At 38.6% G+C, this 26881-nt stretch overlaps 1 protein-coding gene across 3 annotated transcripts in view; it reads left to right on the top strand.

Annotated features, from left to right (window-relative positions):
• The window catches only part of fam222aa (family with sequence similarity 222 member Aa), a 345559-nt gene that overhangs the window by 39268 nt on the left and 279410 nt on the right, over positions 1-26881 (top strand). The window contains exon 1 of one of the 3 annotated variants that reach the window (XM_087999939.1): positions 12991-14251. The exons of 1 other annotated variant lie outside the window; for it this stretch is intronic. In XM_087999939.1, coding sequence (XP_087856065.1) covers positions 14193-14251 — 59 coding nt within the window. In that variant the 5' untranslated portion in view covers positions 12991-14192. Of the gene's footprint in view, positions 1-12990; positions 15275-26881 lie in introns of those variants that run through there. One more of the 3 variants, XM_043715498.2, reaches the window with a different exon arrangement.

Genomic DNA, 26881 nt, shown 5'->3' on the forward strand with positions numbered 1-26881 from the left:
ATCATCTTGTCCATTCTCTGTGATTAAATGGAAAACCCAGAATTGAGATACCAACAGCATGGCTGAGTTAAAGAGTTAAAGTAAAGTCTGATTCAAAGACAAATGGGTTTCCTACCTATCTACCAACCTCCCAACTGAGTATGAATCTGTTCTGTTAAAACATTGGAAAAGAAATTCCACCTAAATGATTAATTTTCTTATATTATCCTGTACCACATTTCTCTCCCAAGATGTAACAGAAAGGTTAATAAAGATTAAATGAATTGATGATATGGAAATAATTAAACATAACAAAAGTGCACAGACAAGAACTAGAGGGCATAGGTTTAAGATGAGAGGGGAAAGATATAAAAGAGACCTAAGGGGCAACTCTTTCACACAGAGTAGTATGGGTATGGAATGAACTGCCAGAGGAAGTGGTGGAGGCTGATACAATTGCAACATTTAAGAGGCATTTGGATGGGTATATGAAGAGGAAGGGTTTGGAGGGATATGGGCTGGGTGCTGGCAGGTGGGACTAGATTGGGTTTGGATCTCTGATCAGCATGGATGGGTTGGACTGAAGGGTCTGCTTCCATGCTGTATATCTCTATAACTCTATGACCAGGTCTCATATTTGTTTTGTCGGTTCATGTGACTTTACCTGACATCAACTAGAATGGCAGTAAGGAATGCAAAGTTGACCTGGCTGTCTCCTGATAGGGAAAGAGTGAAGGAATTCAGCAAGGGCTCTTGCTTTTGATTCATGTATACAAGTCCTTTTTGTTTTGTGGGAACGTTAGGTTGAAAAGCAGTGAATTGGCTACGATGCTTTTGTTGATCAAAAAAGCAACAGATTCTCTACATTCACATGTTACTTATGGTGCTGTGACAGTGTCCCTACATTTGAGCCAGGAGGTCTGGGTTCAAGTCCCAACTATTCCAGAGGTATGCAATAATATACTTGAACTGGTTGATTAGAAAATAGTCTTTTTATTTTACAACTTGGCACTGATCAAAATATTGGAAAGAAGAACTTGAATTATATAGAACCTTTTACAACCACCAGACTTCACCAAATGTTTTAAAGTAAATGGAGTGCTCTTTGAAGTGCTGTCACTGTTCTAGGAAATGTGGGTAGGACAGGTGATGGAGGTGACAGTGAGGGAGCATTTTGGGATAAGTGACTATAGCTCTAAATTTTAAAATAGTTATGGAGAGAGACAAACTGGTCCACAGAATCAAGTTCTAGTTTGAGGGAAGGCGATTTTTGATGGAATTAAACAGGAGCTTGCAGGGATTGATTGGAATACTTTGTTTGTAGGCAAAGGGAATTCTGGCAAGTGGGAGACCTTTAAAAGTGAGGTAGGTAGAGTTCAAGGTCTATATGTTCCTGTGAAGGGCGAGGTTGAGATATTGAGGCTTTGACCAGAAAAAAAGGTGTGCTCAGGTACAGGCAGCTGGGATCAAGGGAATCCCTGGAGGTATATAGGGAATACTGGTGTTTACTGAAGAAAGAAATCAGGAGGACAAAAAGGGGCCAGCCACGAGGTAGCCTTGGCTGAGTGAAGCTTAAGAGGTACTTTAAAGTAAGAAGATTAACTAGAGAGAGAGAATAGAGCCCCTCAAGGACCAAAGTCGACATGTATATGTGTAGAACTGCAGTAAATGGGCAAGATTCTCAATGAATATTTCTCCTGTGTTTACCATGGAGAAATACATAAAGACTTGGGAACTTGGGGAAGTTAGTAGTGATATCTTGGGGACAGTACATATCACAGTAGAGTTGGTGTTGGATGTATTAGAATGTATGAAGGTGGATAAATCTCCTTGTTCTGACCAGATGTATCCAAGAACGGTGCAAAAGGCTAGAGAAGAAATTGCAGTGGCTCTGGTTGATAATTTTACATCATCGTCAGCCACAGGTGAGGCCCCGGAAGACTGGAGGGTCGCAAATGTTGTGGCATTATTCAAGAAGGGCTGCAAAGAAAAGCCTGGGAATTATAAACCAGTAAGCTTAACATCTCTAGTGGGAAAGTTAATTGAGAAGATTCTGAGGGATATGGTATACATGCATTTGGAAAGACAGGGTTTGATTAGGAGTAGGCAGCATGGCTTTGTGAGTGGGAGATCATGCCTCACAAATTTGTTAGAGTTCTTTGAAGTGACCTGGAAGGTTGACGAGGGCAGGGTGGTAGTCTTAGTCCATATAGATTTCATTAAGGCCCTTGATAAGGTTCCATATGGTAGGCTGCTCTGGAAGGTTAGATTGCATGGAATCCAGGGTGATCTGGCAAATTGAATACGAAATTGGCTTTATGGTAGGAAGCAGAGAGTAATAATGAAAGGATGGTTGTTGGATTGGAGGCCTGTGACTAGTGGAGTGCCTCAGGGGTCGGTGGTGGGCCCATTACTTTTTTTTTCAATCTATATCAATGATTTGGATGAGAATGTACAAGGCATGATTAGTAAGTTTGCTGATGACACTAAAATAGATGGTATTGTGGACAGTGCAGTATCAGAAATTGCAGTGGGACCTTGATCAGCTGGGGAAGTGGGCTTTAGAAATGGCAAATGAAGTTTAATATTGATAAATGTGAGGTCTTGCATTTTGGAAAATCAAATCAAGATAAGAATTTCATGGTGAATGGTAGGGCCTCAAGGAATGTAGTGGAACAGAGGGATCTTGGACTTCAAGCTCACACTTTCCTGAAAATAGAGTCACAGGTAGACCGGGCAGAGAGGATGACTTTTGGAACACTGGCCTTCATCAGTCAGGGCATTGAGTATAGAAGTTGGGAAGTTCTGTTACAGTTATACAGGGCGTTGGTGAGGCCACACTTGGTGCATTGTGTTCAGTTTTGGTCACCTTGTTATAGGAAGGATGTTATTAAACTGGAAAGAGTGCAAAAGAAATTTACAAGGATGTTGCCTGGACTCACTGATCTGAGTTACAGGGAGAGGTTAGACAAGCTACGTCTTCTTTTCCATAGAGAATAGGAGAATAAGGGGTCCTTCTAGAGGTGTATAAGATCATGAAAGGTATGGATAGGGTGAATTCACTCAGTCTTTTTTCCCAGGATTGGGGAATTGAGGACAAGAGTGCTTCAGTTTAAGGTTAGAGGGAAAAGAATAAAAGGGAACCCGATGAGCAACATTTTTACACAGACGGTGATATGCATATGGAATGAGCTGCCAGTTGAAGTGGTTGAGGTGAGTACATTAATAACATTTAAAAGGCATTTGGATAAATACATGGATAGGAAAGGATTAGGAGGGTAAGGACCAAGTGCAGGGAAATGAGCTTAGCATGGATGGACATTTTGGTATGGACCAGTTTGGGGCAAAGGGCCTGTTTCCGTTTTGTAGGACTTTGACTGTATGTGGCAACCAGTTTGGAACACCAAACTGATAAAACAGCACTGTTATAATGACTAGAAATTCCATTTTTAATAGAGTTTATTATGGGATAAATATTGGGAAGTGTAACAGGGAGCGTTTCCCTGAAGTAGTAGCATGAGTTCTTTTACATTCGCCTGAGAGAGCAGAAATAGACCTTCATTTATTATCTCATCCAAAAGACAGAACCGCTGCCAGTGTAGCGCTTCCTCAATACTGCACGACAATATTAGGGAAGATTCTTTTGTGCAGGTTAAAGTGTGAGGCATAAATTCTCAACATTCTGATTTAAGTAAAAGTTACCAAGTGAAGCACAGCTGAGATTGTGGAGGGTACATTTTCTCCATGAATTGTATCCAAGTATGTATTTCAAAAAACTGAAAGAAATTAGTGAGGGATTGCAAAGTAATTTCAGAGCTACTCATGCTCACAGCTTTGTAAATTGCTTAGGTTTAACGTCTCTTAATATTTGGATTGCACGTGAATGAGTTCCTGTAATTAAAGTCTCTCTTGAATGGATGCTTACACTGCATACTTCCAATTTGCCTAGCAGCTACATTCTCTGTTGCTTCTTTTTTCTGTCGAGCACTGCCTTCTCTTCAATTAGATTCTAATATTTAATGGACTTTGAGCTACAGGACCAGGCCATTTGTTAAATGAACAGCCAGTTTCTCTGAAATGCAAACCTCCTCAACATCAAATTGACAGAATAATCAGGATTATTGGTTTTCCAGGCAGAATCTGCATTATCTGCCATGTAGTCACTTCAGTAATTTTTAATCCTTTTTTTATATAGTATTAAACTAAAATGAGATGACATTGAATTAACCATGAGTACAACCTGATTGATGGACTAAGCTGAAATGTTAGTCTTGATCCTATCTAAATAAGGTTTTATGTTCACTGTTGATCAAAATGGAAAAAGCATACTTTTTTACCAAACGCTCTAGTTTTTTCTCTCCTTTCCTAACGGTTCTGATCCAAGCTGGAATATAATTCAAATACCTGAGTGCTCACTGGTGCCTCACCAAAGAGGTCCTTCTTCTACAACAAGTTTAAACAGTAGCCATTGGTTAGCTATTTGACCTTATTGGGCATCACAGTCATGCCAAATTTTGTTCCTTACTTGATTAGCAAACAAATAAATTATACAACAGAGGTCAGAGTGGAGATAAAAATGATAAACTCTGGTTTAGGACACATTAGGATCTAATGTGCTCCAGTTGCTCCCTAGCTGAGATTAATTAAATGAATCAAACGATCAATCTCCGGTTTGAAAGGTTTAATTTTCTTCTTTTCTATGTATTCCTTAATTTTCTTTCATTCATTACAGCTGGTATTCTGTACACTTCTCCCAAATTTTCAATCTGTTTTGGTCTGCCGCTTCTTCATTCAGCCCTGCATTCAATTTTACATTCATTTGCCAAAGATATATCATCATTCTTCTATGTTAATCCAGACACTTGCATTCTTAGGATTCACCCTCTTGTCAGTTCACAGGTATTTGTCGGAAATGTCACTAAAAGGTGATTGGAGTGGCAAATGTGGATCTTTCTTTATTCCCTCCCTAACTGAAGATGTTGAGCAGAATAATAGCAATTTCCTCTACTGAGATAGGCTAATTGAGGAAAATGTAAGATTGAACTTTGGGACTCCCTGATCCGTTAGGTTCAATAACATATCACATGCTTAAGTTTACTCAATGAACTTTCTTGCATATATTTTTCAGGAGAGCTCTTCATACCTGTACTGCAGCTGATGTGTTTCTCATTTTGTTTCCATCTGTAAAATTCAGACTATATTTTTCCCTATATGTTGATACATTCAAAAACAAAAAGGATTCTTAGCTGACGACGTTTGGTGAACCTATGTTCATAATGTCTTCTTTGCACCAGAACTTATGATCCTTGTGGAGAGTGGCATTTTGTTGGACATTACTAAAATTAATTTCCTCACTGGTTTAAACTCAATTGTTGGCATCTAAGTTCAGTTTGCACCACATGTTATAGTTGCTAACCTATTTAAACTAGTGTCCTGAAAATAGTGTACACTAGAAACTAAACCCCCAAACCATCAGCAATTAACATGATATGCTAAGCATTTTATCTGGCTAACAAACAGAGACAGTATTGATATTGCTGAGGTGTCAGTGGGAGAGCACTTTGGGACAAGTGATCATAATTCTATTAGTTTTAAAAGTACTTATGGAAAAGAAAGGACCTGATCTAAAAGTTCTGAATTGGATTAAGGGCAATTTTGATCGCATTAAGCAGAAACTTTCAAAAGTTGACTGGGGAGGCAGTTCGCAGGTAAGAGAAATGAGATAACTGGGAGTTCAGGGACAGTATGTTCCTGTAAGGGCAAGACTGGTAGGTGTAGGGAATGCTGGATGACTAGAAGAGTTGAGGCAGTGTTCAAGAAAAAGAAAGAGGCATTTGCTAGGCATAGTCAGCTGGGTTTAGTGAATCCCTAGAGGAGTATAAGGGCAATAGGAGTATACTTAATAAGGAAAGCAGATGGGCAAAAAGGGGACATGCAATAATTTGGCAAACAAAGTTAAGGAAAATCCAAAGAGATTCTACAAATACATTAAGGGCAAAAGAGTAACTAGAAAGAGAGGGCCGCTTAAAGACCAACAAGGCTGTCAATGTGTGGAACCACAGGAGATGGGAGAGATAATTAACAAATATTTTGCATCAGTATTTACTGTGGAGAAGGACATGGAAGCTAGGGGACTTGGCGAAATAAATAGTGCTATCTTGAAAAGTGTCCATATTACAGAAGAGGAGGTGCTAGATATCTTAAAACAGACTTTTAAGAAAGCTCCAGTGACATCTGCAGCATTACAGATGCCAGCCTTAAGCCAATTCAATTTACTCCACATGACATTAAGAAAGAGCTGAAGGCACTGGATATTTCAAAGATTAAGCCCTGACAAAGTTCCAGAAACAGTTCTGAAGACTTGTGTTCCAGAACATGCTGTGTAACTAGCCAAGCTAGTATAGCTACAACACTGACATCTATCCAACAAAATAAAATTGACCAATTATGTTCTGTACACAAAAGATACAAATCCAGCCTGGTGAATGAACTACTGCTGGCCAATCTAGTCGTGATCATCAGTAAAGTCATGGAAGTAATCATCAACACTGCCATCAAGCTGCATACCATAAGCAATAACCTGCTCGCCGATGATCAGTTTGAGTTTGCCAGAGCCACTTACTTCCTGACCTCATAACAACCTTGGTTCAGACATGAACAAAAGAGCTGAAATCGGAGGTGAAATGAGAGTGACTGTTGTTGCCATCAGGGCTGCATTTGACTGCCTATAGCATCAAGGAGCCTTACCAATACTAGAGTCGATACAAATCAATGAGTGAAAATTCTCAGCTTCTTGGAGTCCTACCGAGCAAGACAGAAGATGATTGTGTTATTGGACATCAGCCATCTGAGCCCCAGGGCACCAATGCAAATGTTAATCGGAAGTGTGTCCAAGGCCCAGCCATGTTCAGCTGCTTCATCTCTCCATCATTAGGTCAAATGTGGGGATGTGTCCTGGTTGTGCAATGTTCAGCACCTTTCACAACTCCTTGACCCTGTCCATTATCTGCAGCAAGACCTGTACATCATCCAGGCTTGGGCTAATAAGTAGTTAGTATTAATTATGCTATGAGTGCCAGACAGTAACCATCTTCAACAAGAGAGAATCTAATTGTCACCCCTTGACATTCAATGGTATTACCATTGTGGAATCCCTGTAATCATTGAGTAGAAACTAATCTGGTCTAGCCATATAAATATGCAAGAACTGTGTCAAACACGAGGAATCCTGCAATGCATAACTCTCTTCCAGACTCCACACAGCCTGTCCACTTCTGTATCTGCATCAAATAGACTGCATTAGTTCAATAAGAAGCTCACTACAGCTTTAACAGCAACGAGGAATGGGATATAAGTGCTCATCCAGCCAGCAATGACTCTCTCCCATGAATCAAACAAAAAACCAAGACAATGTTATTGCACCTCATAAGACAACTAACCTAGCCTTTGTGTGTGGGAAATCATGTCTCAAACTTGATTTGAGTTTTTTTTTGAACAAATAACAAAGAGGATTGATGAGGGCAGAACGGTGGATGTGATCTATATGGACTTCAGTAAGGCATTCGATAAGGTTCCCCATGGGAGACTGGTTAGCAAGGTTAGATCTCATCGAATATAGGGTGAACTAGTCATTTGGATACAGAGCTGGCTCAAAGGTAGAAGACCAGAGGGTAGAGGTGGAGAGTTGTTTTTCAGACTGGAGGCCTGTGACCAGTGGAAGGGTCAGTGCTAGGTCCACTACTTTTTGTAATTTATATAAATGATTGATTTATAAGAGGTATAGTTAGTAAGTTTGCAGATAATACCAAAATTGGAGGTGTAGTGGACAGCGAAGTAGGTTACCTCCGATTACAATGGGATCTTGATCAGATGGGCCAATAGGCTGAAAAATGGCAGGTGGAGTTTAATTTAGGTAAATGTGAGATGCTGCATTTTGGGAAAGCAAATCATGGCAGGACTTATATAGTTAATGGTAAGGTCCTCTGGAGTGTTACTGAACAAAGAGAACTTGGAGTCCAGGTTCATAGAGTCGCAGGTAGGCAGGATAGTGAAGAAGACATTTGGTATGCTTTCCTTTATTGGTCAGAGTATTGAGTACAGGAGTTGGGAGGTCATGTCATGGCTGTACAGGACATTGAATAGGCCACTGTTGGAATATTGCATGCAATTTTGGTCTCCTTCCTATCGGAAAGATGTTGTGAAACTTGAAAGGGTTCAGAAAAGATTTGCAAGGATGTTGCCACGTTATGAGGATTTGAGCTATCGGGAGAGGTTGAATAGACTGGGGCTGTTTTCCCTGGAGTGTCGGAGGCTGAGGGGTGACCTTTATAGAGGTTTACAAAATCGCGAGGGGCATGGATAGGATAAATAGACAAGGTCTTTTCCCTGGGGTGGGGGAGTCCAAAACTAGAGGGCATAAACTTTTTTATGCAGAAGGTGGTACGTGTATGGAATGAGCTGCCAGAGGAAGTGGTGGAGGCTGGTACAACTACAACATTTAAAAGGCATCTGGATTGGTATATGAATAGGAAAGGTTTGGAGAGATATGGGCCGGGTGTTAGCAGGTGGGACTAGATTGGGTTGGGATATTTGATTGGCATGGACGAGTTGAATCGAAGGGTCTGTTTCCATGCTGTAAATCTCTATGACTCTATGACATGAATGTAGATTAAATCTCCAGGCCCAGGTCAGGTGTATTCAAGACCTTTATGACAAAATAGCGAAGAGATTGCTGGGTCCTTTGCTGCGATATTTGTATCATCGACAGCCACCGGTGAGGTGATGGAAGATTGGAGGGTGGCTAATGTGGTGCCATTATTAAAGAAAGGTGATAAGGAAAAACCAGAGAACCAGTGACTGGTGAGCCGGATGACTGGTGAGCCTGGCATCAGTGGTGGGTAATTTGTTGGAGGGGATTCTGAAGGACAGAATTTATGTGCATTTGGAAAGGCAAGAGCTGATTAGGGATAGTAAACATGGCTTTGTGCATGGGAAATTGTGTGTCACTAATTTGATTGATTTTTTTTGGAGTGGTGACAAACAGGATTGATGAAGGCAGAGCAGTAGATGTTGTCTATATGGACTTCAGCAAAGTATTCACAGGATTCCGCATGGTTGACTGGTTAGCAAAGTTAGATCACATAGAATTAATGGGGTGCTAGGCAATTGAATAAAAGATTGGCTTGAAAGTAGGAGACAGAAGGTGGTGATAAAGGGTTGTTTTTTGGACGAGAGGCCTGTGACCTGCAGTATGAGCAAAGGTCAGTGCTGAGTCCACTGTTTTTGTCATTTATATAAATGATTTGGATGTGAATATAGGAGGTATGGTTAGTAAGTTTGCAGATGACACCACAATTGGTGGTTATAGTAGACCGTGAGAAGGTTATCTAAGATTACAAAGAGATCTTTATTAATTGGGTCACTGGCCTGAGGAGTGGCAGATGGAGTTTAATTTGGATAAATATGAGGTATTACATTTTAGTAATGCAAACAAGGACAGAACTTATATAATTAATGGTAGGGCCCCGGATAGTGTTTTAAAACAAAGATCTCTGGGTTCAAATACATAATTCTTTGAAATTTATGTCAAGGTGGACAGGATGGTTAAGAAAGCATTTAGCACACTTCCTTTCACTGTTCTGACCTTTTGAGTATAGGAGTTGGGATGTTACATTGAGGTTGTACATGACATTGAGTGGCTTCTTCTGGAGTACTGTGTGCAGTTCTGGTCATCCTGTTATAGGAAGAACATCTAGACAGGGACATGAATAGGAAAGATTTAGAGGGATGTGTGCTAAATGCAGGCAAATGGAACTACTTTCGCTTGGGAAAATTGGTCAGTATAGATGAGTTGGACTGAAGGGTCTGTTTCTGTGTTGAATTATTCTATAATTCAAAAACTGTAGCCAACCTCTCCTTATAACTCAATCCCCGCCCCTCCAACCTCTGGTAATGTCCTTGTAAATCATTTCTGTACTTTTTCCAATTTAATAATATCCTCCCTATACCAGAGTGACCAGAACTGTACACAGTACTCCAAAGTGCTCTTGCCAACATCCTATTCAACTGCAACATGATGTCCCAACACCTATACTCAATTGTCTGTCTGAGCAATGAAGGCAAGTGTGCCAAACACCACCTTTGCCACCCTGTCTACCTGTGACACCTGAACCTCAAGGTCTCTCCATTCTACAACACTATCTAGGGCCCTACCATTAATTGTGTATGTCCTGTCCTTGTCTGCATTACTAAAATGCAATACCTCACATTTATCTAAAGGAAATTTCATCTGCCAGTCCTCACCCCATTTGATCAAGATCTCATTGTAGTCTAAGATAATGTTCTTCACTGTCAACTATATCATCAATTTTGTGTCATCCACAAACTTACCAATCATGCTTCCTATATTTACCTTCAAATCAGTTATATAAATGACAAACAATAGTGGACCCAGCACCGATCTCTATAGAATGCCACTGGTCACAGGAAATTTAAGAAATATTAGAGTATTATGTTTCAAAGATCACTTCTCATTCTTCCAGAATGCATAGGCTTACCATTCCCACTCTCTTTACCAGACAATCTCTTCATCCCAGGAATCTTTCTAGTAAACCTACATTGCACTCTCTCTCAAGAAAGTATATTCTTCCTTAGATCAGTTAATCAAAATATGCTTTGTGCTGTAAGTGTTATGATGCTAGCATCACCAACATTAACTTTCAGCTGAAATTGATACTATTAATACATTTTCCTTAAAACCATACAGTGTACCTTGAGTGTTCATTGTTAAATATTGCAGGGGTTTATTTTCAAAATAAACTGGGACAATAGAGTTCTACAACTGGCCCTCGTGTTTCTAGGTTAAGAAGGCTAAATCAGTCAAGGTTCTTGCTGCTAACCCTGTGGAAAGTAGATTTATATGGTGTCAGATGAGGTTTGGTTGCATGAATATTCTCAGCTATTTCCAAATATTTTCTTGCAGCTTTTCTGCAGCTATCATAAACATGAGTGACCTCCTTCCTTGTCAGAAACTTGCTCGACTTCCAAATTCGTAATTTTTACAATTAGAATATGCTTTCACCACTCACATTAATCTATTCTTTCCCAATGATACTGATTCCTAATCCCAAAAGCATTAAAATCAATTGTAGTGTTCTTATCAGAACTTCAAATGAAATCAGTTCATTTACCAAAGATCAAACCTAACACCTTCGTTAACTGTATAGCTCAGGTCCACACTGGGTGGTGTATCTTTCCACTGAGCCATTCAAAGCAGTCAACAAGCTATTGCTTATCAGACAAGTTTCCTATTATTTCCCAGAAGAACAGCAAGCCGTATACCATAACACACAGCTCACTGCAGAATGATTAATGTGAGTCCAGAAGTAACTGTGAGAGCATCACATCTACCTAATTTACTGGATTTTTACACAGATGTGACCAAGTTATTACAGGGAGATGATAACCCAGTAGATATTTGGCATCTTCACTTCCAAAAAAGTAGTTGATAAAGTACTTCACAAGATATTGTTAGCAGAGATAACGTCACAAAAATTAGGAGAGACTGGTAGATCAAAAATTGACTAGAAAACAGGATGCAGAGAGTAATTATAAATGGGAATACTTCCAGCTTGGGAGAAATGACTAGTTCAGCTCTCCAGGGACAAGTGCTTGGACTTTTGATTTTCACAATCTATTTTAATGAGTTTGAAGGCATTAGAAGATCTTGTGCTAAGTTTGCTGACAACACAGATTTCTGTAGGATAGCGAGAAGTACTGTGGAATAAAATATCGTTCAGGTTGTCTGGATTTGTCATTTATTGTTTAGTCATCAATTTGAGTCATGATTGATGCCTTTGTTTTTAACATGAGAAATGCAAAGTGAAGTAAAGTGCTGTCACTTAGATTTCATATGGATATTTCACTTTATTAAAATCTATTTGATTGGGAAAATCTAAATCTTCATCACAAGATATTTTATCCTTCCAGGTGGTCCACAACTGGAAAGAATGGTATGAACTGTATAACATGGAGGTGAAACGTTGGTGTTAAGAGATTATGCTAATGATAGTTGCAGTCAAATATAGGAAAGGTAATGATTAAAGAGTATCATATAAGAAGCATTAAGTGCAATTTGTCCTATTGTAAATTTGTATCAATGTCACAGTTAAGCTTAATGTTTGGAGAACAGTTATACCTAAAGTGATAACTCACCTGGTTTACACTGGTTCTGAATGAACTGACTTGGTTTGTTTCCAAAGATTATAGAAGTGAAGATTTGTTGTAGAATGCACAAACAAGAATTGAGATAAGGAGAATTTTGTATTCCCCTCATGACTGTGATTTTGAACAGAAATCTCACCACAATTTATTTGTAAAGAAATTGGACAAAATGTTCAACAAAATATAAATGAAATTAGAGGTTAGAGGAGTTGGTGTAGGCATGAAGTGTTACCTTGATTTTAGTTCTATTGAAACTATCTGGGGGGAGATTTCTTTTGCTCTATATGTGTTAATTAAATAATAAACTTTGATTTATTTCCATGGTAACTATTTGAGTAAAATTGTAAACATGTTATTTTAGAAAGCCTTAATTATTTACTGGAAATTACTCTTGCACAAAATACCCTTGATGTATCTGTCATACTATTAACAAGCAAAACATTCAAATCTTGCTTCCCTCCACCCCAATCTCCTATTTGAAATATAAAGATCAAGGTTGACCGATTTTAAAAAAAAAAAATCGATGCTTTTTGTTAAATAGGTCTTTGGATTTTTTTTCAGCGGGGGAGATGGTAGTGACTGTTAGTGCAATTCACTCAGTTTCATGGTCATAATTTTTTATCACTTTCAGAGGATTAAACAAATTAGAGAAAATCCATCAAAGCATCAGTATGGACTTGTTGAGACAAATTACATTTATTTTGTCAGATTTCCTATGCAATATATTAACTTAGAGGATCCTGTTGACTCATTTGACAGGCATAATGTAGAACTAAGCTGTACAAGACAGATACCAGCCCCTGGGCTCTATAAAGTTAGCTGGTCTTAGCTAAATTAACAGTAGGGTGTCCCAATTAGAGTCAGTGCTCTGGGCTAGAGACAGCAAATAGCATTTAGAGTTCCACTCACCAGTGAACCCATTGAAAAATATGCGTGAATTCTCCACCTTATTTTACATTTATTAATATTTAATTATAATCTGTCAATCAATAGTTAAACTGGTGAGCTTCTCCAGACCCTTTTAAACATGACATTTTCCTTTACTCATTGATGGGATGACCATATTATGTAGGGTTTGAAACGTAACTCTATAAATAATCCCTGCCCTCCAAAGTTCATGAAACTTTTTTTGCGATGAAGGCAATCCTGTAGAATATTGAAATGATGTGTCGAGTTACTACCGTCATCAATCTGAAAACACCTTCTCTCCACAGATGTTGTCTGACCTGCTGAATATTGTTAACTTCTGTTTTTTTTAAAATTCACATTTGAAGCATTTGTATCATTTTACTTTCCTTTAGTATAAACGCGAGCCATTTGACCATTCAGGTATCCAAATAGAGCTTTGAGTGCCGTATCGCATCATTTCCTTTTACACGAACGGGAGAATATAAATTTTACAAATTAAGATAATCAACAGAAATAAAATGTACGTGGAAATATTGAATATCCGGAAATATCATTGAAAAATCACGAGTGAAACTGCTTAGCTCAATCCAGAAGTTTTTTTTTTAAAAGACGCTACGTTATTCTGACTCACTGTGACCAAGTTTTAAAATCAAGACCAGACTTTTGTTTCACGAAAAAATTGCTAAACAAAATGCAAAGTACAGCACCCAAATGATGCCCGAGAGAGTGAGCGATGAGGTGCCGATCTCTATTTGCCGTGGGAATAATGCTATCCAAAAGCTGACTAGCACCAGCTGCTGCTTGACATCACTGAGATTTGAGTTTGGGTGAAGATGCGGTTACATGTCGGTGCTGCCACGATTTGCAGCGACAGGGAGGAAAAGCACACGTCAGATGCTGAAATGAGTCTTTATTTTTCTTTCTCTGAGCTGTTGATTGACCCGGTGATGATAATAGGTGGGTGATGGATGAAATTTTACGTACTACCCCATGCCGTCGCGCTTGCTGTATTCTTTTCCCCCATGACGAGGTAACGGCAACACATAGATGAAATTGGAGGGCGCACTCTGAAGAACGGGAGAATGAAAGTGACGGCTTTCGGCGACATAGGAAACGGTGGATCTACCTGGAGGAGAACACGGTGAGATTTGAAATTTTGAGGGGAAAAAAGGCATATTTGAACCCCGGCAAGTCTGACCCAGCAAGCGAAGGGAGACAGTTCCGCCTGCGGAAGGGTGACGATCAGTCAGGAGTAGACAGGCTGAGGTTCCCGGAAGAGATCCTTTGATCGAAAGTGACAAATGAAAATAAAGGAAATTTTAGAAACAGTTGGCGAGAGAGGTGAGCTGGGAAGCTGCGGGGAGAGAAAAGCGAATAAACGGCCACTATTTGCGATCTGTAGAGAGATCAGATCACCAGTTCCAGACGACACTAGACCGGATCGGATAGAGAGACTCACAGACGGGGACACAGTGGAGATCAGTGCAGCAGGAGCAAGATACAAGCCGACCAAGATCGAGTGACAGATACAGCCAGGCTCAAATCAGCCCGAGAGAGGCAAATCTATAAGGGTCAGATGAAACTGTAAGAGGAGACAGCACCAGCACTCAGTTAAGAAGAAACAAGAGATCATCAGACCTCTGGATTTCTATGGAGGATGAAAGTGCGAATTTGGATTGTTTATGTAGCCCTGTTTTTAACAGTGCATCTACTTTCCCCAGGGTTGAGAAAATGTATGTCCTATCTTGGAGGTGAACAGCTTTTTTTTAAATAACTGACGCATTCTCCAGCTGGATTAGATCTCAGACCCGATTCTTAAAACAGATTTTATAGAGAGATATGTAGGAAAATACCGCTGTATGAAAATTAACAAAGGATTGAATTGTGCAAAGGAACCCAGCTTTCACTCTGAGAAGGTTAAAGCCCACAAGTGATCATAAACGGAAGGACTGATGCATTCGATGCTTGGGAACTTTTCGTTGGAAACTTTTTCAGAAGTCGACACATTAACGCGTGGATTTAAAAAGAAATTCTCTCCCATGGAGACCCTGAATCCGGCGGCCAGCCCGATGGTCCCGATAATCAGGCTGGTTAAGGACAACGAGTTGCTGTGGAGAAAATTCCATTCCGTAGGCACCGAAATGATAGTGACAGGCAGAGGAAGGTAACACAATTAGGCAATGTAACCTTTCGTTTTCCATATGTTTCCCTCCCCGCGTTCTTTCTTTCACTCCATCTAACTGCCGGTCATACTGGGGTGTGGTTCTATGAAGACATCGCCAAGTGGCTTGTCCTGATACTTCAACGTTGGCAGTATATTGTAACTAGGATGGACATTTTTCCATTATAACCAACGGTTCAATTAGGTTCACAAAATATAAAACAGTTTCAAATTCATACACGAGATTTTACTTTATTTTTAAAGAAAGGAAATGTAAGTGCAATGCGGTGACGCTGTCAGAGCACTGAGTGGATAACCAACGCACGAATGTGTCTCTTTGGCGAAATGGGATCCACGTTGGTTGTAATCCAGTATTGTAGTCAAATTTGCTGAGGATACAAAGATGGATAGCAAAGTCGTGAACAGACAAAAAACGAAATTGACTGCCCTCTCAATGACGAGTGTGGTAGTATGGGCCTTCACCTTTCTGTCGCCATCTCGATAAAATCTGTGGCAGTAAGGCCTGTGGTCAACCTAATCCTCCACCTACCCATTGCTACTTGCCTCAATTAAGCCTCTGAGATGAGCAAATAGTGGGCAATTGGGTTGCAGGATGACATGGATAGGTAGCTGAATATTGAAATATACTGGAAATTTATGAAGGACATAAAACCAGGAAAAGGCTGGATTGCTGGCGTTTTAAGTTAATGATGGTATTAGCACAATATAGTGACAGAACCTAAGTTCAGGAAATTAGGGTATGAAAATGTTTTGGGCAGAGGAAAGAAGTGATAGACAAGTCCTGTGCGGAATTTGGTTACAGGCGGGCTTATGCACAAAATGTTGATTCTCCTGCTCCTCCGATGCTGCCTAACCTGCCTTTCCAGGAGGACATTCTCAAGTCTGATCTCCAGCATCTGCAGTCCCCACTCCCTCCAAACTAACCTACCAGGTGGAAAGGAGCATAAAGGAAAGATAAATGCTAATGTGTTAAAAAGACACATGGGAATTTTTAATCCACATATATATTGTAAAAATGAGATAAGCAAAGTGTTCATTTAATGTTTTCAGGGTAGTTTCTTAGAACTGCACATTCTAGAGCCAACCAGAAAATGTGTGTAATGAGATGTGATTAATTCATCATCCGTCAGTAGCAGCAACCATAAAATGGTTGGAATTTACATTTAGTTTGAGATACAGAGAATTGAAATAAAATAAAGGAAACTGTAGGGCCATGAAAGCAGAGCTGGCTAAAGTGAATTGGCAAACTAGGTTAAAGGATCGATCAATAGAGATGCAGTGGCAGACATTTAAGGGGATACTGCAGAATAGACAGAATAGATACATTCCAACAAATATGAAAAATTCCAGGGGATGGACTCACTGTCTCTGGTTAATTAGTAAGGCTAAAGATTAATATCAAAATTGAAGGAAATGCCTATAATTGTTCAAAGAGAGGGAGCACATAAGATTGGAAAGAATATTTTAAAAAGTCTAAAAATTAATGAGAGAAAAAATTGATAATGAGAGAAAGCTAACCAGAAATAGAAAAAAAGTTTTTATATAAATATTTAAAGAGTTAACAAAATGAGCAAAGGTCCTATAGAAAATGAGTCTGGAGAATTGATACTGGAAAATAAAGAAATGTCAGATGAATTGAACAGGGATTTTGCATCAGCCTTCAAAAAGACACAAGTAACATTCTAGAACAATTATAAATTAGGAAAAAGGAAGGGAGCGAGAAACTCAAGAAAATTACAATCACCAGATAAGTGGTACTGTGAAAACTGTTGGAACTATGACCTGACAAGTGTCTGGGACCTGATGATTTCATTTTTGATCTTTAAAGAAATAGCTGATGAGATAGTTGATGCATTGGTTTTAATTTTCCAAAAATCTATTGATTTTGAGGAAAGTCCCATTTAGATTGGATGATAACAATGTGACTCCTTTATTCAAAAACAGAGGGTGACAGAAAGGAGGAAATTACAGACTGTTAGCTTAACATCTGTTGTAGAGAAATATTATGTTAGCAGCGAACTTAGATAAGTCAAATTTAATCAGGCAACATCAACATGGTTTTGTAAAAGGGAAGTTATGGTTATGCAATCTTTAGGAGTTCTTTGAGGAAGTAGCATGTGCTGTGGATAAAGGAGAACAGCAGATAAACTGTACTTAGATTTCCAGAAGGCGTTTGAAATAGAGGCACATCAAGGGTTACATTAGTAAATGTGCCAAAAGTAAAAAATCATGGTGTAGAGAGTAGCATATTGGCATGGTTAGAGGTTTGGCTGGTTCTAGGAAGCAGAGAGAAAATGTTGTGGGTCTTTCTCAGGTTGACATTATGTACTGAGTCGTATGCCACAGGAAATAGAACTGAGACTTCAACTGCTTACAATTTATAAAGATTACTCAGATGAAAAGTCCAAATGTATGGTCTGATCGTGACACAAAAATAGGCAAGAGAGCAAATTGTGCAGAGGTCCCAATGAGGCTACAAAAGATATAGGTAGGTTAAGTGAGTGGGCAGAAAGTTAGCATATGGAATTTAATGCAGAATGATGTGAGGATAGGTCAAGTGAGTGGGCAGAAGACTGGCATATGGAATTTAATGGGGAAAGATGACAGCTTTTCTACTTTTGTAGGAAGAGCATGAAAAAAATTACAGGATGCAACAGTACATAGGAATGTCCTTGTACATGGAAAAAAGAAGTATCATATAGTTACAGCAAGTAATTAGGAAGATTAAATTGAATATAGTATTGATTGCCATTATTTTCTATGGAAATTTCAACTTATTATTAAATGTGGTGCTGATTTATGCAGAGTATATTTAAATATAATTTAAAATAAATGTCTCTTCTTGCATTTTGGACCATCTTACCAAGTCCAATTTCGAAATTGATCAGCCATCTGCCTAATTTGAGATACAGTCATCAGATATCTCTTTATAAAATTCATCCATGCAATTGCTAGGTTGTTAGCACAGGCCGGCATTTCTTGCCCATCTGTAATTGCTCTTGAAAAGGTAGTGGTGAGTTGCTTTCTTGAACCATTGTAGTCATTGGGTCGTAGCTAGTGCTCTCCAGTATTCAAAAAGAGTAGTAAGGGTATAGAATGCTTTGCTTGCAACGGTAGTAGATTCACCAACTTTAAGTACATTTAAGTCATCATTGGACAAGCATATGGACATATATGGAATAGTATAGGTTAGATGGGCTTTAGATTGGTATGACAGGTCGGCGCAACATCGAGGGCCGAAGGGCCTATACTGCGCTGTAATGTTCTATGTTCTATGTGGAATGATGTTATCGGTAGTTACCCTAGTAGCTAATTTTATTAAAGCTCAGGATTGACTTTTTCTCCATATGGAATTAATTGACCTTAGCTGAGGCATTACAATTTTATGTCTTTACCCTTGGAAAAAGTAGAAAAAAATAGGCAAAATTCCTGCTCCATTACTTCCTGCTGGAATTGAATATGGACACAGGACAAGATTGAGAACAAAATTTGACTGATTGTAGCTCATTGCCCTTACCATGTGTCTGTGGTTTGTGAAAGAGTCAAAGAAAGCTCCAAATATAAAAGTAGGAAAGTGAAATACTCTAGATGCTGGACATCTGAAACAAAAATAGAAAAAGCGGGATCTAGCAGTATTTATTAAGAGAAACAAATAACATTTCATGTTGATAAATTTGCATTCAAAGAACATGAAATTAGGTATTCAGGTTTAATAGCCGAAAGTTGACACAGGGATAGCTGAGAACCTTCCAATGAAGTTGGAGCAGTAAGGATAATCTTCAGTCACTTTTGCTGTTTTGGACGATTTTTCTTAAGTTATTTTCTTCCTGGAATAATACTAAATGCTAAAAATACAAGGGGATTTCAAACAACATGCTATTGTTCACTGCCACGTTTATGAATGAAATGGTTAAAGAGCAAATTAGTTGATTGCCTTCTCAACTGAGGGAGATGCACATGGTATCAGAGCAAGATGAAATCATTAATGTATTAATAAAAAAATTCTTCAATTCAATTGTGACACATTATGATGCACTGGAAGAAGCCAACTTCTTATAACATTGGCGGCATGGTGGCTCAGTGGTTAGCACTGCTGCCTCACAGCACCAGAGACCTAGGTTTGATTCCCGCCTTGGGTGATTGTGTGTGGAGTTTGCACATTCTCCCTGTGCCTGCGTGGGTTTTCTCCAGGTGCTCCAGTTTCCTCCCACAATGCAAAGATGTGCAGGTTAGGTGAATTGGCCATACTAAATTGCCATAGTGTTAGGTGCATTAGTCAGGGTAAATATAGGGTAGGAGGGAAGGGGTCTGGGTAGGTTACTCTTTGGAGGGTTGGTGTGGACTTGTTGGGCCAAATGACCTGTTTCCATACTGTAGGGAATCTAATCTAGAAACATTGATATGAGGCAGATCAACGGTAGAGTACATTCAGGTTATAACATCCACCTACAATGAAGGATCCAGGCAGAATGTTTCATTTCATTTCAAACCTGCTGCTTCCTCTTCTCTTATTATAAACTTTTGTTCAGGTATAATTCTGTGAACACATGCAGCCATTCAGTCCTTCATCTAGTTGGCCATTTATCTGTGAGCTGGCCAGTGAATGTTGGAAAGCTATTACTGCTGACTTCAATCTTATTCTGATTTTACATCCATACATGTAAAATTTCAAATGTTGGCTATTACCCCTTCTTTCCTAACTAAACACACTAGGTCCAAATGCATTGCATTTAATATTCCAACTGATGAAATCAGCAAAATTAGTACACTTAACAATTGAACCTGTGGTTCCTGCTGTGTATGACTCAGATATTCATTGGCCAGTGCAATTACACTGGGTTGTCAGCGCACCTAAACTGGTTTGTGCTGTCAATGTCATCCTCTTCCCAACAGGAGCAATACAAGTTCTTAAGGAGCATCTACATCCACAGTAATGTCAGGATGAAACAATATGATCTGCACTCCATGTGCTTATTGATTCAGTTTGTAAATGCTGCACAGCTGAAGAAACTTCTGGAATGTTGACGATAAGCTCCAAAACGCAGCCTTGTTTCAATAGTTTTATAGAAAAGCTCTTAAACTACAAATCATCAGCACCAGCTACCTGTACTAATTGCATAATTTCTTTAATTTGGCACTTTACAGAATAAAAGAGGTAGTTTCCACCCTATTGTTTTCCTTTCTTCTGAATGCAGTGTTTAGAATGCTGTATATATTTTCATAATCACTGCTGGTACTCTGGATGTTGTTCTGGTCACCATGTGGAAGCCTAGGCAGTAGCCATTAGCAGGCTATTTAACTTGACCAGGATGGGGAGAACATTTTGAAATTTCCAGCAAAGGCTACTGGTTATTACACATACCAGTTGTCAATGTTTCATGCTGAGTTAGTGTTTTGGAAATCCAGTTCCTGTATTAATGTTCACTGACAAAGCAAATGCCATGAACTTAGACCCTTGCCTTATTGTTACTGGAAGTTATTCCAGACTCTACATCTCAAAAGTAGGAATTCTTGAGAAATTAAAAGATTCTCTCTATAGTATGCTGCAATTGGAATGACTCTTATTAACAGCAGCAGCCAGGTAGTATTGGCATTGAATGAGATAATTTACCAAAATAAAGGAGGAAATAAATAAAATCAGTAAAATAAATCAGAGGATAGAAATCAATGGCAAAGGTGGTGACAGAAAGATGTAGCAGTTGGGTCAGCTGACATGGGCTGGAGAACTATGGAGGGATCAGGAATACAGAAAGGAAGAAGCATCAAGGTTGGAAGAAAGTATTGGGGTGAATTAAGGCAAGAGCAAATGATTGTCAAACTAATCTGAGAGGATTGGAGATGTAAAATGATGGGGAATTAAATAGGGTACATTAAATCTGTGACTGGAGGCCTTGGAGTATATATTTTTTGTGAGCTAAAATGGGAGGATTAGAAGTGCAGAAGTGATGGTTTCTGTAATGTTTGATCTAATTGGTCTGTTGCAAATCCAAATGTCACTTCATTGTGGAGTTTGCAAGTGCTTAAAGTTAACTAGCATGCAACAGTTATAATGCAGAAATTTAGAAACATAACTATAAGAAACATATGACCTATATGTATATATCCAGGAATGAATGGTCCTTGATGCACAAAACATTTTGGTGGAGTAATATGCTACAATGTTAAAGAATAAGATCAAGTTCCGAGTTGCTTTTTAGACTGTTTGCCACACAGGCTGGAGAGCTGTTCTGAAAATCAGTATGGAATTTTCCTCTTCCGTTTTCTTTTAGGAGCATCTCCGGTCCAGCTACAGCGAACACGTGCTGAATATGATTATTGCAGGCACAATGTAACAATTTACATAAACTGTAGCAGTTAATAATTCTGAATATTTAAAAGTCTTTTAAGGGTTATATTTCATGTCTATATGGTACAATTACAGCTCTTAACCAATCTTCCCACACAAAGTAGGACTAGTGACGGTTCTATATTAATTAGACCATAATATTTAAATATTATAGTTGGGTTTTTGTGGACAGCTGGTTTGCAATGCAGAGTAATGCCAACAGCATGGGTTCAATTACTCCACTGAGTGAGGTCACCATGAAGGACTCTTTCTTTTTCTCAACTTCTCCCTTTCCCTGAAGTGTGATGACCACCAGTTGTCACTTGCTAATGAGAGATGAGGACTATGATTTTTTAGGGAAGAAATCTCTTACCTCCTCATTTTTCTTCTAGAACTATTTTTACATTGATGCTCCCTTGTTACCAATTCAGTGACCATTTGATAAAATGGTTTAGTAAGGGCCCTCCCAAATTCTACCATGTACTCACTTATTTCTCAATGAATACATCCTAAGTTTTCAAATCTCTCATCATAATTATATTTTCTAACCTTGGTATAATCCTAATGAATCTGTACCGCACTTTGGCAATCACTCTGATAACTTTTCTATTTACATTTAATATATTTGTGTTCACAGATGTATGATGTCATTGTTGAAAACCGGAACATATTTCCCCTTTTAGCACCCAGAATCAACCATTTGTAGCTTGTGTGTTATACAATTTAGACACAACAGTACTGTTGAACAGTCCCAATAATACGCACTCAATTTACTAAGTGTGCTTCCTGCTCTTTTGATAGTTCAGAGAATATATTTGGTAGTTAAATAAGCCATACTGACCAAAATTGTCCCAGGTTTTTAAACTGGTCACTGCTGAGTTAACTGATTTGTCCCAGCTGGGGCAGCAATCAGGAAGATGCAATGTGACTTGCCTCACACATCACAACCCATCTCCCTCTTTAATCTTTACAGAACTACAGTACTAGTAATCCAGAATTCAGGCTAATACTTTAGCAACATAAATTCAAATTCCATCATGGCAGTTGGTGGAAGTTAAGTTGAATTAATAAAATCTGGAATTGAAAGCTAGTCTTAGCTATCCATAATAACTATCGCCGAATATTTCAAAAACCCAACTCCTGGATTAATGTTCTTTTGGAGGAAAATCTTTCCTTACCCACTCTGGCCTAAATGTAACTCCAGACACAGTTTAACTGGCCTTGAAATAGCAAAGCAAGCCATTTAGTTCAAAGCTAATTAAGATGCTCAACAAATTAGTGTTTAAGAGTGTAAGATGCAGAAACAGAAAAAATAATTTGTTCCATCAAGTCTGTCCCTCCACAAATAGTAGATAATTTGCCTTCCAGAATTCCAATAACACATTATCCCAGTAACAAGTACGTCTTCAGGGGCAGAATGAAGGAAATAAGCAAACAAAATCATCTTCCTTACTACTCCAGTATGCTATCTGCATTTCCACACCACCTTAGCTATGGTCTCTGAATGAGACTATCTTAGTACAAAAACAGAAATGGCTAGAAAAGCTCATCTGGTCTGGCAGTATCTATGGAGAGAAATCAGAGTTAACGTTTTGGGTCAAGTGACCCTTCCTCAGTTTCTGATTTACAGCATCCGCAGTTCTTTTGGATACTATCTTACTTTCTGCTGAATGAATACTTGTTCTGTAAAATTGTGTTTAGTCAATAAAGCTTGGATTGAGAATGGTCCTTACTTTGAAACTGTTTCATTTCATCAGGGCTGATTAAGCAGATAGGTTAGTATAGATTAGATTCCCTAGTGTGGAAACAGGCCCTTCAGCCCAACAAGTCCACACTGACCCTCTGAAGAGTAACCCACCCAGACCCATTTTCCTTTGACTAATGCACCTAACACTAGCGTGGCCAATTCACCTGACCTGCACATCTTTGGACTCTGGACTCTGGGAGGAAACCGGAGCACCAGGAGGAAACCCACGCAGACACTGGGAGATTGTGCAAACTCCATACAGACCGTCGCCCAAAGCTGGAATTGAACCTGGGACCCCTGGTGCTGTGAGGCAGCAGTGAAGCATAGTGGTTAGCACTGCTGCCTCACAGTGCTAGAGACCCGGGTTCAATTCCTGCCTCAGGCAACTGTCTGTGTGGAGTTTGCACATTCTCTCCGTGTCTGCGTGGGTTTCCTCCCACAGTCCAAAGGTGTGCAGGTTTGGTGAATTGGCCATGCTAAATTGCCCGTAGTGTTAGGTGAAGGGGTAAATGTAGGGGAATGGGTCTGGGTGGGTTGCTCTTCGGAGGGTCGATGTGGACTTGTTGGGCTGAAGGGTCTGTTTCCACATGAAGTAATCTAATCTAATCTAAAGATAGTACACTAACCTATCTAGTTCCCAATAAAATTATATATAATCCGAGCTTAGAATGCCTTTCAGAATTTTTTAAATGTCAAATATGAACATGGTATAGGAGATTGTGTAAAAAAAACTTAATATGATAAATCACTTTCATATTTCCAATATCTGTAAATGCTGTGAAATCTGCCTTTTATGACACGTTCCACAGAGATTGTCAACCAAATCAAGATTAGACATTCTTAACCTGCAATTAATGAAACTTATAAAATTTTCATTAATTTGCGGAGGCACACAGAAAGATAAAGTAATACATAGAATATTGGCTTATTTTTTTAAAAAATTAAGGCTCATAGCATTAACTAGCTAGCTATGTTGAAAATGAATAATGAGCCTTGAAGTGTGACTTGTTGGATTCTTCAGGATTCTTTTTATTCATAATACTTATTACAGTTGTAGAGAAGAGTACTTCTTAAATATTCACAAATCAATAATATAAAAAACTGAAATCATACATTTCTTAGAGTAAAGTAATATTTCTATATGATATTAAGCGAACCAAAAATGTACATTTACAAGAAGTCATTCAACTCAAGATCTACAATATCTGCATCCTCCAAATTATCTTAACAAAATTAAAACCAGAATTGTGAGTCACAGCCTGAACAGCAATTAAACTTTGACCTTACTCAACAGGAATTAGATTCTGTGGCCTTCAGGGAATAGATTTACAGCATAAAAGCATTTAGCTTACTGGTAGTATGACCAAGAGTGATTTTTCTGGTATGCTAAAAATTCTGACGTAGACATCAAAAATTGTTACAGATGCAAACCAATCTTAAAATCTCTGGTGTTATCTAATTAGAAGCTGAAACCGACAAGTGTACTTCAATTTATAGGGTTCCTTATTGAGGCAGCTGTTAAAGTACTTATGCCATTAAATATGCCATTGATCGTATAGTTAAAAATAACAAGTACAGCATACTTTCAGGGCCCTCTTGTGGTGCAATGGAACGGTCCCCACCCCTGAATCAAGAGACTCCGGTTCAAATCCCACCTACTCCAGAGGTGTGTAATAACATCTACAAACGATTTGATTAGAAAAATAGGTTAAATATCAAATAGATTTTCTGGCCTAAAAGAACAGCCTGGCTTGAGCACAAAATCATCTTATTAAAACAATCGTAATTATACAAAGTTAAAAATCACACAACACCAGGTTATAGTCCAACAGGTTTAATTGGAAGCACACTAGCTTTCGGAGCGACGCTCCTACAGAAGGAGCATCGCTCCGAAAGCTAGTGTGCTTCCAATTAAACCTGTTGGACTATAACCTGGTGTTGTGTGATTTTTTAACTTTGTACACCCCAGTCCAACACCGGCATCTCCAAATCGTAATTATACAACATACCTATCTTTATGAAAGAAAATACAATCTGATATACTGTGAGAAAAAAACTAATATACTGTAAAGTTTGCTGATAATATCAATCGTGCAGCAGATGACAGATCTAAGAGAGTCAACTATCATGCAAGAAAATTTTAAACCTATTTAGCAGGATTGGCAGATAGAATTTGACCCAAATGTGGTCACTGTGACCTGGGCTTTAATTTTCAGTCACATAGTGTGCTCTAACATCTACTAAAGTTATTCACTTTCCAGAAACATTGTATGAATTTCTAAAACCCATAAAATAGAACATAGAAATGTACAGCACAGAACAGGCTCTTTGGCCCACGAAATTGTGCCAAGGATTATTCCTAATCTAAAATAAAATAACCTAACCTACATAGCCCTCAATTCACTGCTGTCCAAGTACATGTCCAGCAGTCACTTAAATGTCTCTAATGACTCTGCTTCCCACCACCACAGCTAGCAACGCATTCCATGCATTCACACCTCTCTGCGTAAAGAACCTGCGTATTTGAAACATTAAAAAAATTAGATGGTGTAACTATTCCTAATTATACTTTTTCTTTCTTCCTGTACATTATTTATTCTAATAAAGTTTCCTCCTTTTGTTTATTTTCATGTCTCTCCATTCCCCTACTTTCTAATAGTTCTTGACCTAACAAAAGTACTCAAAACATTAAGAAAATATTTTGGAGGAAGAGGTTTCATTTTTATTTTATTTTTGATGAATATAGCTCATTATGTTTCTTCTTAAAAGTTATCTCCTGAATAGTACTATTCAAATTGCAATGTATTCAGGTGAACCAAGCAAAGGAACAATGTGAAACTAAACATTCAATTATATTTCTAGGGTTTCAGTTCTAGTTCACTCCATTATTCAATAATGTATCAATGGCAGATATGAAAAACATTTTCTCATAAATAGAAAATGCTGAAAGTAGCCGACAGCCTGGTCAATATGTGCTTTCTTTCCCTCAAAAATACCAAAATATATTAATGATAGTACAGAACTTGAGAATTGCTAAGAACACATTTGTGGAAACTTTTCATCTTGTACTAATCAACAACATTTCCTCTAATTTTCCTTCCGGCTGTATGGGCCTGGACCGGAAGTCAATCCAAATGCTGTGAGTGCAGCTACACAGTTTATAGGGAACTTTGCTCATCAGGACAACTAGTAAAAATGCTAGTTTAAAGGGGAACACCATTTTTATGCTGCAGTAGTAATAATTTAATATATTATAATTGATAGAATAAAACTAATCATTATGATTCTCATACTCCTTTTGTCTGACAGGAAATAATGTAGAGGACAAAGTTCATGGTCTGAAGGGAAACATGATTGGGAACATGGCTCATGAACTCTTTCCTCTGTTTTGTCCATCAATCCCAACCTTCAAATTTGGTTTTCTTGATATTGCTTTCAGCAGAGCTAACCTATATTGAGCTATTACCATCTACTATTAACACCTAATCTGGATCTCTTTCTTCTCTATGTTCTCTAG

This window comes from Chiloscyllium plagiosum, unplaced genomic scaffold (assembly GCF_037043375.1).
Source record: "Chiloscyllium plagiosum isolate Xiang-an unplaced genomic scaffold, Cpla_swu_hap1 HiC_scaffold_24, whole genome shotgun sequence".
In the NCBI taxonomy this organism is placed as follows: Eukaryota; Metazoa; Chordata; class Chondrichthyes; order Orectolobiformes; family Hemiscylliidae; genus Chiloscyllium; species Chiloscyllium plagiosum.